Below are 20,084 nucleotides of genomic sequence, written 5' to 3' on the forward strand. Positions count from 1 at the left end.
GGGGTGAAAAGGATACATGTTGAAAGAGATTTCCAGATGCAGCCCTTTGTAGTGCTGCACACCTGTGACCCCTGCAGGCTAGGGCTCGAGCAAGGGGGTAAGGAAAACATGGTACTGGGAATTTAATAGCAAATGACTTTTATTTACTTTTCTCTTATTTCTGGAATAGTGTGTTTCGTTGCTCAGTGTGTACAGGATATGTATATAAACTCTGGAACTTCTTTTCATCTCTTTAAATGCTGAATTTCACTTGAAGATTTCAAAATCCCTGTAGGAATAGCTAATTCTAAATACACACTCTTTCAACTCTTGAAAGCTATCAGGATTCAGTGCATCCTTTCTTCTCTGAGTGAGGCTCAAAGACCAGCAGCATCTGGGAACTTGGGTTCAGCCCTGACCTCCTGCATCTAAACCTGGATTTCCAGGAGGTTTCTGTATCTGTAAGTTCCTAGAAAGACTATAGCAAATCCTTCAGTATGCCCCTATTCCTTCATTTACATGAACACTGGCTGGAGAATTTCATGTACCAGGCACTGGGCTAAATACACAGATACAAAAGAGGAACCTTAAAAGTACTGTACAAGCTAAGGACCTCTGGCAGCAGGGGCTAAAGGCACCCGTGGCTAGTTGTGAAGTGAAATGATCAGATTTGTACTTTTGAAAGCATGCTGGGATGTCAGGAAGTGGATGGACAGTTCCGTAGCAGCTGAGATGGGCTGCTAATATGTGTAGGAGGTGTAAAGTTTGAAAGCTACTTTAAAAATAAAATGAAGCAGACATCCTTGGAGTGGAGGGTGGGGACTAAAGACTGTGACCCTGCCTTGGGAAGCTGAATACTTGGGTATAACTTTATCCACAGAGCAACTCTGATAGTGTGGTCATCGGTCCTTCCCACCCTAGCCAATCGCTGCCTCTGAAGATACCAGACCTTTAAAGAACCAATGTAAGGGGTCAAACACACCCATCCCTGGTGTTAGAGGAACAAAAGTAATCCCAATTCTGATAGAGGAGACTAAGCACAGGTATGGCAGGCAAGTGTTGGCTCATCTTGATTAAGTCATGAGCCAGCCTGTGATGGGAACAGCACTCTAAACACAAGCTGTGTTATCAGAAAGAGAATTCCACCTTTCTTTAATCTAGTTCTCTTAGTTTGCTTTCTTTTTATTATTTATTTATTTATTATATGTAAGTACACTGTAGCTGTCTTCAGACACACCAGAAGAGGGCGTCAGATCTCATTACAGATGGTTGTGAGCCACCATGTGGTTTCTGGGATTTGAACTCAGGACCTCTGGAAGAGCAGTCAGTGCTCTTAACCGCTGAGCTATCTCTCCAGCCCCTTAGTTTGCTTTCTATTGCTGTGATAAAACACTGACCAAAAACAACTTGGGAGTCAAGCATGGTGGCACAGGGCTTTAATCCCAGAGCCTTTGAGGCAGAGGCAGTCAGACCTCTGTGAGTTCCAGGCCAACCAAGATTATATTAAAAACAAAGACAAAAACCAAACCAACTAACCAACCAACCAAACAAACAAACAAACAAAAAACCTTCGGAGAGAAAATGGTTTGTCTTATGGCTTACAGTCAATTATGAAAGAAGGTCAAAAGGAGGAGCTAGAGGCAGAAACAGAGACAGAAGCCACAGGGGGGTGATGCTCGTTGCTCATCACGTACAGGCGGCTCAGCCTGCTTTATTACAGAACCCAGGATCACCTGTCCAGGGATGCTCACAATGGGCTGGGCCCTCCCACATCAATCACTAATCAAGAGAATTTTCTACAGGCTTATCTGATGGAGAAATTTTCTCCACTGATATTCTTTTTGTTAGATGATCTTAGCTGTGTCTAGTTCACAAAACTGCCTAGCATACTAGTTATTTGCATGGTTGTCCCATAAGCTCCAAATTGAAAGAAGGGTCATTTCCAATTAATAAACACTCATTTTTAATATGTGTCATATGACCATAACTTTTAAAAAGTTAAATAATCAGTAGGCATACAAAGTTTTCTTCCCAAACCACTCTCCTGTTATTAAGTTTGTCATGGTACTTTTGTGTGTTTTCAAGTATTGTGTACTAAATTTAAAAATATAGAATTTTAGATTTCAATATTGCTATCCCATAAGGAATAGGTTGGAAGGAAATTCACAAAAGTGAATAGTGTTAGTTATCTGTATAGGGATTGGGAGACAAAAGTGTTAGTTATCTGTATAGGGGTTGGGGGACAAGCCTGAAGCCTGCATGGGAAGGGGCTTCTAAGACCTGATTCTTCTGCACTCTCCAAAGATAACATGGCTTTAAAAGCATGGGAGTGTGCATGCACATGTTTGCATGTACGTGTCTGTGCATGTGTGTGTGTGTGTGTATCCACACATATGCATGTGTCTGTGTGTGTCTGTGTGCCTGTCTCTGTGTGTGTGTCTGTATGTGTGCGTGTGTATGTGTGTGTGTGTGTGTGTGTTTGTGTGTGTGTTTGTGTGTGTGTAGGGTGGATGGTCTTCTTTGTAAATAATTAAAGGCCTTTTCATTTCCCAAACAGTACATTTCTAGGGAAAATGGAGAATGCTTCTTGCTTTAGTGTTTTGGCTGACAGTTTCTGCTCTAGAAATGCTTATTTCCACATTGGGCAGTGTGCCAGTGTGGCGGGCTGAGTGACAAGTAGAGAAACAGTACAGGGTGGCCATGTTCTAGGGAGGTGGAAAGCGACCCCAACTTCAATGCAAGTTGCACTGCAAGTCATCTTTGGAAAGTAACTTGGGGGCTGGAGAGATGGCTCACAGGTAAGAGAGCCTACTGCCCTTGCAGAGGAGTTGAACTTCTAGCACCCATGTCAATGACTCACAATCACCTGTAACTCTAGCTGCAGGGAATCTAATGCCCTCTTCTGGCCTATATAGGCACTGCATCCACATGCACACATATACATAGGCACATAGGAATACACATAATTACAAATAAAAATTTTGAATAAAAATGTTTTGTGTTATTACATTTACGGTGGAATGTTTGAAAACACATAAAAGATAGCAAAGGCCATAATGATCCATCATTACTCCTGTCCAAACTATGAGTAGCGTTCATTCATTCATTCATTCATTCATTCTCTGTGTAGAGACAGGATGGTCACAATCTGCCGAACAGCAAATGAAGCACACACTCTGCCTTTGCTCTTAGGGCACTTAATGCCAGAAAACATTTATGGATCTCCTATTTTATAGTTGTGCTATAATTTATTTAATCAATCTCCTATTTTTAGACACTTACATTGGTCTATAAACTACTCAGGGAAATAAAGTTTTATGGTTTTATATTTTAGAAGTATCATAATTCACATGTCCTCTCTGACAACCATTACTATCCTTGAATATTTCACTGTATTAAGGGCTTTTGCTTGCTTTTGCTATTGTTGAATGACATGGCAGCCTACAGTGTTACACATGAAATTTTAACAAAGATTTGGTTTCCTCTTTCTTTTCCTTTTCCTTTTCCTTTTTCTTTTTCTCTCTTTCTCTCTTTCTCTCTTTCTCTCTTTCTTTCTTTCTTTTTTTTTTGGGGGGGGTTTGGTTTTTTGAGACAGGGTTTCTCTGTGTAGCCCTGGCTGTCCTGGAACTCACTCTGTAGACCAGGCTAGCCTCGAACTCAGAAAGCCGCCAGCCTCTGCCTCCCAAGTGCTGGGATTAAAGGCGTGCGCCACCACCACCCGGCTGGCTTCCTCTTTCAAAGATGGTTTTTTTTCTAAGTAATAGATGCCTACATAGAAACTTTTGAAAATATGAGACTATAGCAAGGAAACAACAAAATTGCTCGTTACTCTATAACCAAGAGATGATGTCTTTCTCAATATTCATTTATTTCTTGCTTGGAAAAAAACCCTATAATATTGTTAATTCTTTGAGAATTTCATGCACTGTATTTTGCTCATAATCACTCCCACATACTTCCCCCTAACTCTTCCCAGATTCTCTCTTCACCTTTCTACCCTCCCAACTTCATAGCCTCTATTAAAAAAAAAAAATAACCCACATAAATGTTTTCTGGCATTAAGTGCTCTGAGAATAAAGGCAGAGTGTGTGCTTCATTTGCTATACTGCACATTGTGACCATCCTGTCTCTACGTAGATGATGAATGCTACTCATAGTTTAAACAGTAGTAATGCCTTAGTGGGGTTCACACACGCACACATATACTCATGAATGTGAAACCATCCCCTGGAACATAGTAAACCAATCAAGGGCGCCACACTTAAAGAAAACTGACTCTCCCTCCCCTAAAACCCATCAACAGTTCCTCAGTGAGGGGTGGGGACCTAGAAACTCCTTCCAACCCCATGCTAGAATGCCCATTTGTTGATCTTGTGCAGGTTCACCTTGGTAACCACAGCAGTCGTGAGCTCATGAGTGCAGAGGTCCTGTCATGTCCAGAAGATACTGTTTGCTCCGGTCCTCCCTGACCTCTGCATCCCATAATCTTTCCTTCTAGTTTTATATATAAGTGAGATTCTTGCCACAAGCCTGATGACCTGAGTTCAATCTCCTGGACCCTCATGGTGGGCAGAGAAAACCAATTCCCCTAAGTTGTCCTCTGACCTCAATCTGCACACACACGCGCACGTGCATGCATACACACACAAGTAAATGAATGCAATAAAATTAAAAGTGCATATATAAGATGTACCCTAAGTTTTTATTCTATCACAAAATTAATTTGATAGCGTATGTTCAATCAAACATGCCTCCGTGTTGTTAAATACCATTCAGACGTGCAGAAAGTTGTTTACACTTTCATTTGGAACTCATTTCAAATTACGAAAATCTGCAAAGATAAATGAGCAAAGGCCGTCAGGATGCTCCCTCAGCTGTGAGCAGGGTCCAGTGGCCTGTGTCCTGGTTATTTCATGTTTGCTTTCTTCCCTTGAAGGCATGCTACAGTCATCATGGTCTGCCCCTTACTTCAAAGTCCTTGAGTCCTCCAAAGCACAGGTGTGTTCTCTTGCGTAATCACTGCTCAGTTTTGTCAGGTGATTCAGTGGTGTCCTTAGAGCACAGTTCTCCCACACAGAATTCCATCTCGATTGTGCTTCCAAATTTTACTATGCAATAGTCCTCTTCCACCTTCTCTCTTTTACAAAGCCGGCATGTTTGAGAAAGCGCTATTCTCTTTAAAATTTGTGCTTGTTTTATTACACTTACTCATTTGTTTGTTGTTCGTTTGTAGGTGTATGGGCATGTGTGTATGTGTGTGGGTGTCAGCATGCCAGGGCACCCATATGGAGGTCAGAAGACCATCCGCAGAAGTCCAGCCTCTCCATCCACTGTGGGGAGGGGGATTCCAGAAGCTGAACTCCGGTCAAGTTCCCTTTGTTTCCAGTCCCTGTAGAATTTGCTCCTTCTCCTATGTGTGCTTCTGTTGTTTCCTCGAGTTTCCATTGAGCTTTTGCTCTCTTACCCAGAAAGCGCCATGGGTGGCAGTGTGCCTTCTCTGAGGATCACATCTGGAGGCCCCCAACTGTCTGTTCCTCCCTTACCTGGTGAGTGAGTTTTGTTTACCCAAAGTGTTGTCTAATTTCTACACTGTGTAATCACTGGGCATTTTCCTTCCAACTAAAAGGCAGTGGAAACATTCTACTTCTCCTCAAAGGTCCTTATCTGTTTAGCATCTGTTTTTCTCTACTTGCCCTGCCTTTCCACCCTCAGCCAGTGCACGCCGGACAGGAGGGCCTCAACCTTCTCTCTCTTTCTCTCTCCCATTAACTATTGGTATGGACTCACACAATTCCTTTTTTGTCAACAGTTTGCAAAATATTGCTTGCTTTTAAATATATTAGTGCTCAAGTTGTCTCAGACTTGGCTAATGGAAGCCCTACCTATGTCCTGTGCATGTTATTACTATTTCTTGAAACTTTTCAACATAAAGTGATATTCCAAGGTCATTTCTTACCCTCCCTGCCCTAAGCCTTGGGTTAGTCCTTCCTCGATGAGCCATGGCTTATGCTGGCAAATAAGGCATTAGAGACTGAGACGAGCTGGGTACCACCTGTGCATGCGCAATCAGCATGGCTTTGTTTCTCCATTCTCTCAGATAAAGTTGGGAAGTATATATGCGGGGCGCTGCCTCGCCGAAAAGGAGAATGCCACGCTTCAGGATTCTTCTGGCAGCATTTTTATTACAGCTCTTTTAGTGTTACAGCTCTCTTAGATGGTAGTGAGGCGAGGGACCCCAAGCCCCAAAAGCTAGTGGCTTATATAGCGCTTTAGGAGATGTGCCACACACTCATTGGCTCTTATGATGTCGCCAAATTAGCATACTGATTTTCGCGCCTTGCGCAGGCGCACATTCAAGCAAGGCTCGCAAGAAGAACCAGGAAGCAGGAAACCGGCGCCATCTTCCGATGGCGGACGCGGCTCCTAACATATATACATAGATATTTACACAAAGGTAAACACAAACACATTCATACATATATAACACACCTGCACACAGTAGCATGTATATGTAAGATGAATACACTTATTCATATTACACATATTTATTTTATGTGTGCATGTTTGTATTCACGAACACACACACACACATTTGCTCAGTCCTGTAGCACACCCAGAAACAAACCTGCCTAACCATTTTTCAATAGGAATAACTCAAAGCTCTTCCTTCAAACACATGTCCCCAAATCACTTGGGAGCGTCTTAGAAACCCACTGAATCAGAAGCACTGAGGCATCCTCATCATCAATATCTTAACACGCTCCAAAGTGTTTGCAACATACTGAAACTCTGAGACTCAGCTCACGGTTGTAATGTGGGTTTGCCCTGTTCATCTGGTGCCAGCCTGGTAAATGATGGGCACATCAAAACTTCTCTTCATCCCTCTGATCCTGAAATATGTACCCACCCAAGAAGCTGCTTTCCAGTCTCCCTGAACTCTCTCCTCGTTAGGTGCTTTGCAAGACGGAGGAGGCTCCACTAGTTGGTGCTGAAAAGCCTTATAGCTGGGGGCTGCACTGTTGGTCAGAGGTCAGTATGTCGTCAGCATAGTGAACCTTGGGTTAGATTCCCAACACCAAAAGCCATGGATCTGAGCATCCTGACTTCCACTTTCATCAGAAGTGCCTGATCCAGGGTAGCATTTATAATCTCAGTTCCCATTATTCTTCTCAGGCAGAGTCTTTACATGGCTCTAGTGTAAGAAACACTGACCTAGAACACCTCAGCTTTAGCTGTGTGACTGAGTCACCTGGGGCTGCTGTGTACACTGCACATCTAGAGCCATGTCCCAGGTATCAGCTTCTAATGCTTCCCAGTTGGCTACAGTGTCTACCCACCACTAAGAACTCCTGGAGGTTCTTCTAGCCTTTTTCACTGCAGAATGTAGTCTAGCACTGGAGCCCAGGAGAAAAATATGATACCATCACCTATGGAGGAGGGGGTCCAGTAGCCAGGAGGATCCAAATGGCAAAACGTTCAGTAACATGCGGTTGCCAGAAAAGAAGCAAAATGACATCTTTGTGTGTTTCCAACACATTATCCTGCTTTAGCCCCAGACACTAAATTTCCCCAAGACTCCTTTTCAGGGGCCATCTCATGAATTTATTGCTATGGTTTCTACTACAAGGGAGGTAGATATGTGCTGTCCACACCCATTAATCCAATTCTTGGACTAAAGAGATAGCTCAGATCCTGAAGTGCTAGGTTTGTTCCCTAGCTTGCATAAACCAGGCATGGTGATTCTAACACTTGGGAGGCAGAGGCAGAAGGATCAGAAGTTCAGGGTTATTCTCAGATACATAGCAAGCTTGAGGTCAGACTGACCTACACAAGTCCCTTGTCTTAGGAGGGGAAAAAAATCCAATTATTTTTTTTTCTGTACCTTTACCTAGGGATATATTGATTAGTTACACTCCAGACTTAACAAGGAAGATCACAATATACCTTGACCTTCTGGAGCACAGAGCCTGCACTTGCACACCAATTGCTTGTGAGAGGCGTGGTCACTCTACTAACAACGCACTTCTGGGTCTCAGACAAACTTAATTCCCTTCTGCTTCTCCAGCTCTATCTTTCCCTTGTGTGCCCTGCCTGGCCCTGAACCATCTTCTGAGTCAGGATATCACAGCTTCCTTCACCAGGACTCAGCTGACTTGTTGTTGTTGTTATTGTTGTTCCTTTTTAGATTTGATTTAGTTTATGATCCTATGTGTGTGAATGTTTTACCTGCATGTATGTACATGCACCACATGTGTGCTTGGTGCCTGCAGAGGCCAGAGGAGAGTGTCAAATCCACGGGGACTGGAGTTATAGACAGTTGTGAGTCCTCGAGACAGTGCTGGAATTCAAGCTCAGGTCCTCCGCAAAAGCAACAAGTGCTCTTAACCGCTGGGCCAACTCTCCAGCCCTCCGATCTCCTCAGTAGAGTTGCCCTGTTTCAAGAGTAGTTATTAAAGAAAAGTATTTTTGAAATTTTGATATTATATTTTATCTTTAGTGTCTCTACTTTCTACAGGCCCACATCTAGCCTATTTATATAACAAGAATGCTAGTTTGCTGGGGCTCTGGGGAACTATGGTCCAGTCTTTTTTTTTTTAAAACATGCAAGAGATTGTCTCCACTCCAGTGGGAGAGACTGGTGAGGAACAAACTAAATGGGAGGTGATGGGAGGTAATATTGTATTGTCATAGGAACCAACAATTTCCTCTGGGACAAAGAAGGCATAGAGAAAAGGAAACTCTAGATCCTGGCCTTCCTCTGTAAGAAATTCTTTGAATGGAAAGAAAGGGAGTAATGGCATTCTGAGGGGGAGGGAGTAGCTTAGGTAAATCTGTGGATGCATAAATGTGCCTGGTACATTTAGGTGCAACTGAGCGGTGTGGTAGGAGTGACGGGCAGTGGGTGGGCAGTGAGGAAAAAGACGAAGGCTGGTTGAGGTCATAGTATCAAGATCCTTGAATACTGAGGTAGAGCAGACATTGAACTCTCTTCTTGGACTTCAGGAGACCCCTGTGAAGTTCATTTTTAGTGTATGGGATTGGCACATTATAGAAATGTATAGTATGGTTATACAGACATCTTTCCAGAAACCCAAATGAGGCAAGCTTCGCTTGTTTGAAATTAATTATAGGAAATTAGTTTAATTTGTATTTTTCTGTCTGCACACGTGTACAGGACTGATATACTCAGAGGAAGACATCAGGTGTCCCTCTCTATCGCTCTTTACTCTAGTCCCTTGAGACAGTCTCCCGCTGAACCTGGAGCTAGTCAGGCAACCAGTAAGGCCCAGCAACTCTCCAGACTCTATTGGAGTGACAGGCCTACGCAGCCCCGCCCACCTTCTGATGTGAGTGCCGAGGATCAGGTCCCCCTGCCTGTAGAACAAGAGCTGAGTCATCATCTCCTGTCCCTGAAGACTGATTTTTATAGTTCTGGGTTTTATTTTTAATAATTTTTAGTTGTTATGAATACTATAGATGCTAATTATACAAATCGGATCAATAAATTTTATAATTCACAATAGACATACATGAGCTAAAATGCAAACTAAGCACGTAGTTCATCAGGTCAGCTATATATCTTGACTGGCTTGCTGAATAAACATCATAACTGTAGAACCATACCAATCATTGGGCTCCAAATGATCGAAGGGCTTTTAAAATACTTTTTAATTATATATATATATATATATATATTTGGATATGTGTACACGATGCCCTCAGCTCCCTATCGCTCCTCTTCCACATGGAGGCTAAAAGGCCTTCGCTTCCTAGTCCCACTCATCTCTGCCTACAAGACCAAGAACTGACACTGACTTACAAGAACAGTGAGACAAACGGATATGGAACAAGGGGTCTGTCCCACTGAACCAACACATGATCACACAGTTCAACCCCACACTTCTTGAGGGAGTCCATTTCCTTTCTGGGATGGGGAGTGCATTCAGACTGGATCTTGTAATGTAGCCTAGGCTTGCCTCCCTCAACAATCTCCATAGCCCAGCCTCCCAAGTGCTGGAATTCCAGGCATGTGCCACCAGGCCCAGCTCAAGCTGTCCAAATCTTACACAAAGGCTCACAGTCCTTGACAAAGTCTGCTCTGGGGTCGTGGTGGTTGTTGGCATTGTCAAGCCATGGAGCTGCTTTTCATTTTACCTCTTGCGGAACTTGGCCCAGGTGGGCATAAGAATTTGATTACCTCCACAGCAGATCCAAAGCTTCCGATAGAGTGAATGCTTTATGGCCTCTTAGGCCCCTTTGAATGTACAGCACATATACACTGAAAAAGGCCTTCTCTTCAGCCACAACTCCACCTGTGTGAACCAGTCAGCCATACGACAAAGATACCTGAAACACCAGCAAGGGGAGTCAAACAACTGTTTCTACACCTTTAATGGAAGAGTAGAAACTCAGCTTTAAAAAGCATGCACACACATATCCCTATGTAACGTGTGTATGTGTGCACACATATTTTAAGATTTTTATTTATTTTTAAATTAGGTTTATGTTTATGTGTGTGTATGTGTAGGTGTACATGAGTGTAATTGTCTGCAGAGGCCAGAAGGGGTTTGACAGATGCCCTAAAGCTGTACTTAGTGTGAGCCACCTGACTTGGGCTCTGGGATTCAAACTCAGGTCCTCTACAATTACAACATGTACCTTTAGCTGCTGAGCCATCCCTCCAGCCTCTATTTTTTCTTTCTTCTTCTTCTTTTTTTTTTTTTTTTGATGGTTCAGAGGTCTAAGAAGACACAGGGTTGAGCTGTTCATGGAGGTGTAGTGCTTGTCATTGTTTTAAGCTCTTATATTGGTGAGTTGAACAATTGTGAGGGGGATGGGTTTGTTTTACTGCGTCCATCTAAATGAGACAGCATCTGGACTTGCTGATTACAGAGCCACCACTGCTTCCTTTTGTTACTGTTCTTGTTATTTGTCCCTTAGAGGGAGACAGGGTCTCCCCTTGTATCCCAGTACAGCCTGGAAGAGATTACAGTTTCGTGTAACACAACTCATGGCTTATTTGCTCTTTTTCAAAAGCAGTGAAGGAGTCTGGGGGTGTAGTCAGTGAGTAGAGGGCTGGTCTTGCTTGCATGAAGCTAGGTTCAGTCCCCAGAACCTCCTAAATGAGACGTGATGGCACTTGTGCCTGCAACCCCATATTGAAGGGTTCTTAGATCCTCATTCTCAGTTATACATGGAGTTCCAAGTCAGCCTGAGAAATTAAATACTGTCCCAAACAAACAATAGGAATAGAGAATAACAACCCATAAAGACCATAGATGGTACAATGGAAGTCAATGGAACAGCTATGCACTGTGACAGAGAGATGGGGTATCGCTTCAAATATTATTTAACTAAGGCCATAATAGACTAGAAACCAGAAGAGGTGCTTCAGCCCTGATTGGTAGTTTCAGAGTCCTCAGAGGCCTTGAACAGATGTTTGCTCAGTTAAAGAGGTCTCCAGGATCAGTCAACTTTGTGACAGAAGTTAGAGTCAGCATAGACTTGAACCCAGTGTCTGACTTTCATACTGACTTAAGAAGGAAGGAAAGCTTGGTAAATTTATATGCAAAAAAAAAAATGTACAGCAATGGGGCTTGAACTCATGGCTTTGTGCTTGCCACCAGCTTCATCTCCAGTCTCTAATTTGCAAACTTCTGCAATACTTCTTAAGAACTTATGGCATCTAGGCATGTGATCTTATTTAAGATTTATTACCAACCTGGGAAACAAGAAGCATACTGTAACTGAGAACATCACACTCAAAAAATGGTAAGGAACTTGTACAGAATTCTCTTTAGTGGCCCCAGAACTACTAGACAGTAGTTCTGTCTTCTGAGTCCACATTTATCTAACAGGTATTCCAAGTCCATTCGACTTTGTAAATGTTCCCCCAGGCCATGATACCCATACCCACAAATTCCCAGACAGATATGTTCCTGGTAGATTTTTGCATGAGTCAGTCAACACTTGAACTTATTTTATTTTTAATTTATGTGTATATATATGTGTCTTGTGTAGGTATGTACACTAGAGTACAGGGCAAAAAAGGGTGTCAGATCACCTGGAGACAGAGTTAGAGGCAACCATGAGTCACCTGATGTGAGTACTGGAAGCCAAATTCCCAGCCCCTTGGAGAGCAGCAAGAGCCATTAACTCTTGAGCCATCTCTCCAGCCCCATCAGTCAACATTTAAAATGCTGGAAAGATTTTTCTGTCTTTCGGTTGACAAAATGATTATGTTCAGATGCTTGGCTCAGAGTTGGTTCTAGGGTGTCACTACACACCATTCTTTTAAAACGTGTTCCAGCGCAAAGCTTCCTTAAAATCTAGGTAGCAGAGCACTACTTGTTTGTTGACTTATTTTTAATCTGCATGTGTCTTGGACACGTTGTTCTGTAATGTGGAGGAAGTGTCCTGATAGGAATATACTCATGCAGGACTATTCCATCGATGTCAAGCATCTACAGACAGTTCTTGATGCCCACTCTTAGTTTCCTATAGTGACCTGTTGTACACTCACAGACCAACTTGAGAGCAGTCGACCACACATTAAAAAACACTCCTCCAAGGGAAACAAACCCTAAAATTCTCTGATAGCGTGACCTGGGGCACATTCCCACATTCCAGGCTGAGGTGTATGGGAGTTGGGGAGGGGAGGAGGTGTCTGAATTAAATAACTGGGCTTGGTCAATTAGCATTTCCACACTGACTTGACCTCAAAACCCTGTTCACAGAATATCTTTTAACCCCCTGAAGACTCAGTTTCCAAAACACATTTGGCTCTGCTTTACATATTATAAGCAAGGCAAGTCCCCAGACACACTTCTGCCCTTTCTCTACCTTGAACTCACAATCCTTCTGCCTCCAATCCCCTGTAATTACAGATGCATGACACCTGCCCCTGGCTCTTTTCTCTCCTTCCCTCCTCCCTGATGTGCACAATCCTTCATGCCTACTTCTGCCTCCTGCATGAGACTCTGAATGACCACACCCAAGCAGATTAAAGTTACCCATCTGGCTGAGGCATCTCTCACAATTTGCCACAGAATCCTGAAAGCAGGTCGACTTGCCTCCTTCCTGGAGGAGATTCATATTGGGGCTTCATGTGTCTGCCGTATCTTCCAAATCCAGTTCCGCCTCCCCCTATCTACCCACCCCCATGTCATTCTTGTGTATGCCTTTGTATGTGAGTACGTCCCTGTACTGTAGCGCCCCGGCCCCCGTTCCTTGTTCATGTACCCCACCCCAAGCTCCTACATACATGTATGGGGACTCAGAGCACTAGCTTGAGCATTTCTGTCTTGGCGTGGGTCATCTCTATCCTGTATGTAGCCCATAGACATCCCAAAGCATTGCTCTCATTCATATGGTCTCTAAAGGACTCTAACAGTTACACCTTATGGAAGCTTCCAGAAGTATTGCTTTGGTTTTGCATGCTATTCCTCTTCTCCTCTGGTCACCTCATAGCCTAAATGAGCTTGTTGGTTCTCTCTTCTATTGATACCACAGCCTTCATATTTGGCAACTCTGACTTTTGCAGAGTTCTCTCCAAATGTAACATGCAAGTACCATCTCCAATAGCCCCGTAGGCTCTGAGCTCCCCTTCTAGCCTGCATTTTCAGGACACTCTAACTGGGGGTCAAGGGAGGAAGAGGCTAGCCAAGTCCCTCTTCCAATAGAGTTTCACCTCCCAGTTTTCTGACTCTGCAGTATCAACAGCACTTGAAACCTTGACCAGCAAAATATAGTGACCTACATTTCCCTGGTGTGAGTATTGTATGATTTATGAATATGCATGCTCCACCACATAGGATTTGGGGTTGAGTGGATTTGAGAAAAAAGTGTGAAACATGAATCTTGAAGAAGAGTCTCTCTAGTAAGGTTTCTCCAGGTGCCACTGGCCTGTAAATCCTCCCTTCAAAGACCCCTGTGGAAGAGAGTCTCTCTGCTCTGATGCCAGGTGGAAAATGATGGCTGTGGGTGGCTTCAGTCCACGGAATCCTGCCAAGTACCCAGGACTTGCTTAAAGTCCTTCAAATGTACTCCCTGGTTAGCTGGAAAATGGACGTCTCTTTGCAGAGATTTCCCTTAGCTCTGCCTTTTGAATGATAGATATGTTGAGGCTTCGCCCAATACTGTTATTTACTTCTCCATAAGTATGTGTTGTATAATTTATCATCTAGAGCCCTAATGACTTCCAAGGCTGTATTTCTAGCTCAGACCTGTCCCCTGAGCTCCAGGCTCCATACATCCTGCTTTCTTCGGGACAACTACCTATCGGAGATCTTTAACAGAACGCCCAGCCAGCACTTCCAATGCACTTTGTCCTATATACAAGTAATTACACCCTCATAAAATTTGTTTTTTCCATGTCCCATCATCTAACATGAAACCTAAAAGTATTCTGAATTCTCTCTACCCAGGCCCCTAAGCCAGATTGTCAGTATATTCTCCAGATTCCACCTCCTGAGAAGCATAGCCCACTCAGTTGCCACTAACTCTGGGTGTTCCCCACTGCAGGCTAGCTTCTGTCTTTGCTCAGGGTTTCTGGGAGAAGAGATTTGCATGTTGGGAGAAAATGGCGGGTGCTTTAGAGAACACCTACTGTGGGAGTGTGTGAAGTTAGAGTGTAGTGGAGTTATACACATAGGCCACATACATAAACACAAATAAAGAAATGTAATTTTTAAAATTAAAAAAAAACTAAAATTCAAGTTAGGAGCTAGAAAAATGGCTCAGTGGTTGAGAGCACTTGCTGGTCTTCCAAGTTCGGTTCCTAGAACCAAGTCAAGTGGTTCACAAGTGCCTGTAACTCCAGATCCAGGGGATCTGATATCCTCTTCTTGCCTCCATTGACACCTGCATTCATGTGTGTGCGTGCATACACACACACACACACACATACACAATTTTTTTTTTTGAGAATTAAATGTCCTTTTAGAAGAAAAACTCAAAGCAGTTCATTTAGCTGGAGGCCTGATGGAACTACCTGACCTTCGTAAGACAGACTGCAGAAACTGGTCAAAGCTAGGACCCACTCACGGTGCCCAAAGTGCCACCTGTTTTTCAGCTCTCTGTGCTTTTCTTTAACACTTCCTCCCAGCCATTCTTAGTGCTTTAGTCAGAGGTCAACAGACAGGAAGAAGGCTGTGAGGATTGGCTGACCAATCCCCAGCAGGGAATTTGTTCTAACCGTCTTCCGTATTTCTTTGCAGCCTGCAAAAGGAAAGAGCAAGAGCACGGGAAGGACAGAGGCAACACCCCCAAAAAGCCCAGGCTGGTCTTCACAGACGTCCAACGTCGAACTCTACATGCAATATTCAAGGAAAATAAGCGTCCGTCCAAAGAATTACAAATTACCATTTCCCAGCAGCTGGGGTTGGAGCTGAGCACTGTCAGCAACTTCTTCATGAATGCAAGGAGGAGGAGTCTGGACAAGTGGCAGGACGAGGGCAGCTCCAACTCAGGCAGCTCGTCATCTTCAGCAAGCACTTGTACCAAAGCATGAAGTAAGAACCACGGACTAGAACCTCGGTGGAAAAGCTTTAAATTAAATTAAAAGAAAAGTTTTTTAAAGACCAGGACCTCAAGATAGCAGGTTTATACTTAGAAATATTTGAAGAAAAACAAGTGGTATTTATAGTCCAAAGAAACCAAAGACTGAAGCTCACCTGCATTCTGACTTTGTTCAGAGACACATACTTCAGTGGGGCAAGACTCAGCAAGAAAGATGATGGGAAAAGCATCGGATCTCACGCCTTCAACCCCTGCACCTCACTGTGCTTGGCTGCTCAGTGGCTCTAAGCACAGTTATGTTTGAGCCATCGAGTGGACATCCTTTAAGATCAGACATTCTTATCTGTTCCACCACACCACAAAGGTGTATAGTGTCTCAATACCATGTGTGGGTGTGTGTGTGTACACTCATACAAACACCACCACCACCACCACCAACAACAACAACAACAACACCAGTGGTTAGGGACTCAGGCAGGGCTGGTCTTCAGGAAGGGTTGCACCATAGGAGTGTGACCACCCCAGTGTGGGATTTCTAAATTCACTGGATCTGAGATGTGATTTCTCTCATCTAGCCTAGCGTTTGAACCTGCCAGGCCCACAACCTAAACGCAGATTCAAACCCAGCAAAGAAAATTTGAATGGCACCTAAACCAGTGCACTCTCTTTGTTTGTTAAGAAATGTTCAGATATTTTTTAAAAAAATGAAACAAGAGTCCATCCATTTAAAAAAAATCACCTAGGTACCAAAGAACACACAGTATTATAGTGCAGGTATTTTATTGCAATGATTTTAATAACCAAAGCTATTTTTACACAAGATACTATGTAAAGTTATACGTATAAACTGATCTAGCTGTACCCCACATGCCACGTAGATTCAGGACTATTATTTATGACTCTTGAAGCGTTTGAAATATGAGTTTTCAAAACTGGCAAGGAAGAATGTGGCTTCAGGGAAGCAGTTACCACCACAACAGAGAGTCTGATGTGACGCACGTGGGATCCATAAATGCCACTTACAGAAAAGATATAATGCATAATCTATTCATAGCCAAGAAGACTCGAGGACCCTTTCAGAGTAGGTTCCAATGTAAATACTAGAAAACTAAGCTTAACATGGCAGATAACTAAATTAGGAAAATTGTCCAAAGTGATCATTTTTAGTAAATGATCCCCCATTTAAAAAACTTAGACTACTTTTGCTTAAATTTACTTTATGCACTTGGCACCAAATATCTTTTAAAAATCCTTCTCAAACACTAATGAAGCAAGCAGCCCAATAATTAATCACAGTTCACTATCCCATATTTTGTAACCATCTAAAAAGCAATTGAACTGATTTATTGGCAATTTCAGGGGTTTTACAATGTAGATGTTAGGAAATCAACAGGTGCCACTGAGAAGTGGCAGAATGGTAGAACCACATAAAAGAAGCCAGAGTTCCAGTCTCACATAAGACGCTTCACTCTTTCAGAATTAGACTCATTTTACTAAGCATGGCCTCTGAAGCGTGTTACATTCCTTCTTGCTGTCAATGGACTTGGTAATTTTATCACGTGGTTTCTACTCTCTGACAAGGACAGGTTAAAAATGAGTCCCAAGATTCCTAATCAAAGTTTTAAATTTTGCCTTTTTCCAAATCATTTAACCAGGGATGAACAGACCAAGGCAGGAAAAGAAAACAAAGTTCTAGAAATCATTTGACTCCCAGAAACACTCTGTCTGAACTGGGCTGAAGCACAAACAATGTGAACAGACACACCTGCTAAACAGAGAAGTCAAGAATGGGGGACCCTCAGTTAATATTGCACCTCCACAGAGAGATAACACCGAATTGATATTGATAGTGATAGTGAGTTCTTCACTAAGATTCACTAAAATGACAAATGAAAAAAATTAAAATTTTATAACACAAAATCTCACTCTTTGGGGGAGTCAAATCTCAGGACCCAGAGACAGGAATCTAAGCCGACCAGTGGCCCATCCATCCCCTTCCTGTCAATTGAGTGAAGGAAATGCCTTGATAAGTTTTGTCTTAGTATTTTTAAAAGTTCACCCAAGAATCCAACTTAAAAAGTTTTCCTTCTGAATATGGCACCATTCTAGTTCAATCCTGAAGATCCAGTAAATCGCCACCCTTCAAGTTTTGCTTTAGTTTTCAGTAGCAAAAAGGAAAACCAGAAATATATTTTCTCTCTTCATAGTAGAGGGAGCTGGGAAATACAGGGGCATTTATAGTGTAAGAGAGAGGATAGCCTTATTTACTTAAAACAACAGAATTAAAAATTCAGGGGTAACCCAGCTATGTCTACACACAATCTTACCAACTTTAAATACTCCAAGAAAAGCCCAAAAAAAAAAAAAAAGGATTTGGTCAACCTCGTGTCTTGGCTTTGATTTTATCATGTTCCTTTCATGATTAACCCAACTGTGTTTTGCATTTTTTCCAAGCCAATCATATTGGTACTGTGGAGGCAGAGTCTTCAAAAAAAAATATGACTACATTTTAAAAATCAGACCATGATGGGTTTCTGAGAAATAACCAGTTACCCTACTTGCTGACACCAAAGATAATTCTGTACCAGCGTTAAATTTGCACCCAATATACAATTTCAGGGCCCAGAAATATATTTTCTCATAGGGAGAGGCACAAGGCAGAGCCTGAAAAGCAATTTTTACTCCAAACTTTTGCTTCTTAGAAATAGTAGCAGGTAGACCCCACTTTCCATAAGCAATACCTTCTCATGCCCTAGAGGAACGACCCTTTCTTTGCTTTGGAACCAGCATTCAGAGAACATGCTTCAGTCCTTGTTTATGCAGCCCTCACTGATGGCTCCCACCATGACCTGCAGAGCAGGTCACATGTCAGTCGTCATTTGTCATTTCTCAGTCCTTTTGAACCATCCACTCCAAGAGTTTATTTCTTATGGCTATGCACATCACAAAGTCAGGCTTCAAATACTCCTCTTTCTTTTTCTTTCTTTTTATTTTATTATTTTTTATTTTATTTTTTTATTTTACATATGTATATGTACATACATATACATATATTTGTAGAGTGGTTTGAACATAAGTCATTCAGGTTCTCAAATAACTGGAAGCTTTAGCCAAAAGTCGTCCAGAAGGTTGTTTGGAGTCTGGAGATTATAAAACTCAGATTTCAGTAACTGTCCAGATAGAGGAATTCTGGGTGCTGGGGACTAAGTACTCCTGTCCCTGAGCACCATGGAATTGATTCCAAAGACCAAGGAAAATGTATGGGGAGATCCACAAGTGCTGACAGAACTTGACACTTATCATGCCCCTCAGTCCCTCAGAAAGACATAATTATTTTTCCAGAACAACGTAAAAGCATTCGCTATGGACCCGCCCACTCCCACTGTTACCCCAGGTGAAGAACCCGTCTTTGCAGGTTAAATGCAACTTTGCTAAACCAAAGAGTCTAAGGACACTTTCCCTATAGTCCACCCTCCCTCCTTTGTACATACAGGATGAAACTATGCATTCAGCAAACAAAGAGAAAGCACTTCTCCTTTTTCTATCTAGTTGTTTAGGGTGCATTCAAATACCAGAGGCTGTTTAGGGGTGCACTTGGCCTTCTGGGTTATAACTGTGGTGTGGGTTTGCTTTGCAGTGCATTTGGTAACTATTTCCCAAATAGTGTGGACAAAGAAGCAGAAGGTAAGAAATAGCTACTTCCATGTGTTTAAAAAAAAAAAAAAAGGAAAAAAAAGAAAAAAGAAAAAAAGAAAAAAAGTGTAAAGATCTACTATTTATAGTGTGAACCAAAGACGCTACCTCACTCAATTTCCATTGGTGATTTTAATCACATTGATATACCAAAGAATACCAAAGATATTTTCATGCACGGCCATGGTCTGCAGAGGGAACTCCGCCCACCCTTCCCCTTTCCTACCTCCCCTTGTCACTCAGTGTGTAAAGTTGTCTTCATTCTTAATAACAATACGATACCGATAACAACAACATTAGGAACGCCTCTTCTTATTACTGCTACTTCTTGTAAATCTCTAGGCAAACACGTTGCAAAGTTTGTAAACTCCTAGGACGAGTGCCTTGCTTGAACCAAAGTGTTAAACCGCTGTTAACCTCTCTCACCTTATACTCTTTGAATACCTCAGCCTCTTAGAAAGGCCACTAATGAAAAAAAAAAAAAGAATAATTGTTCACCGTGGTGCTTTTTCTGTGCAACCATGCAATGAGACTTTCTTTGATACCAAAGGATGACTTCCCCCACCCCCAATTCTTGCTGATAAACCAAAGCTCCTCCTTTTACTCTGTCCTGAGGCTTTCCCCATCCCTCCATGGAGTCCCTTCCCCAGGCAGGCCGTGTATCACTTTTACCAATTCCTCCAAATACCTCATAGTAATAAAGTTTTAGGGTTATGTTGTATAGAGAGTCTATGTGATAAGGCAGAACTTATTAGTTTGTTAATTGTTAAGGTTACTTTAAAGAAAACAAAAACCTTTATAATTCTTATTTATTTTGTAGCTGTGCGTTCGGGTGTTCCTTCCTTCTCCTTTGGTTTGGGGTTTGTTTTCTTGGCTGAACTCCTCAGTTGCTC

At 42.5% G+C, this 20,084-nt stretch overlaps 1 protein-coding gene across 1 annotated transcript in view; it reads left to right on the plus strand.

The window, feature by feature from the left end:
* Positions 1-19,675, plus strand: part of Onecut1 (one cut homeobox 1) — a 31,409-nt gene extending 11,734 nt beyond the window's left edge. Inside the window, exon 2 of the mRNA XM_028773611.1 lies at positions 15,198-19,675. Within this exon, the coding sequence (XP_028629444.1) occupies positions 15,198-15,490 (293 nt within the window). The 3' untranslated portion in view covers positions 15,491-19,675. The remainder of the gene's footprint in view (positions 1-15,197) is intronic.
* The last annotated feature ends 409 nt before the right edge of the window (positions 19,676-20,084 follow it).

The sequence above is a fragment of the Grammomys surdaster genome, unplaced genomic scaffold (genome assembly GCF_004785775.1).
Source record: "Grammomys surdaster isolate TR1022 unplaced genomic scaffold, NIH_TR_1.0 231, whole genome shotgun sequence".
NCBI classification, from domain to species: Eukaryota; Metazoa; Chordata; class Mammalia; order Rodentia; family Muridae; genus Grammomys; species Grammomys surdaster.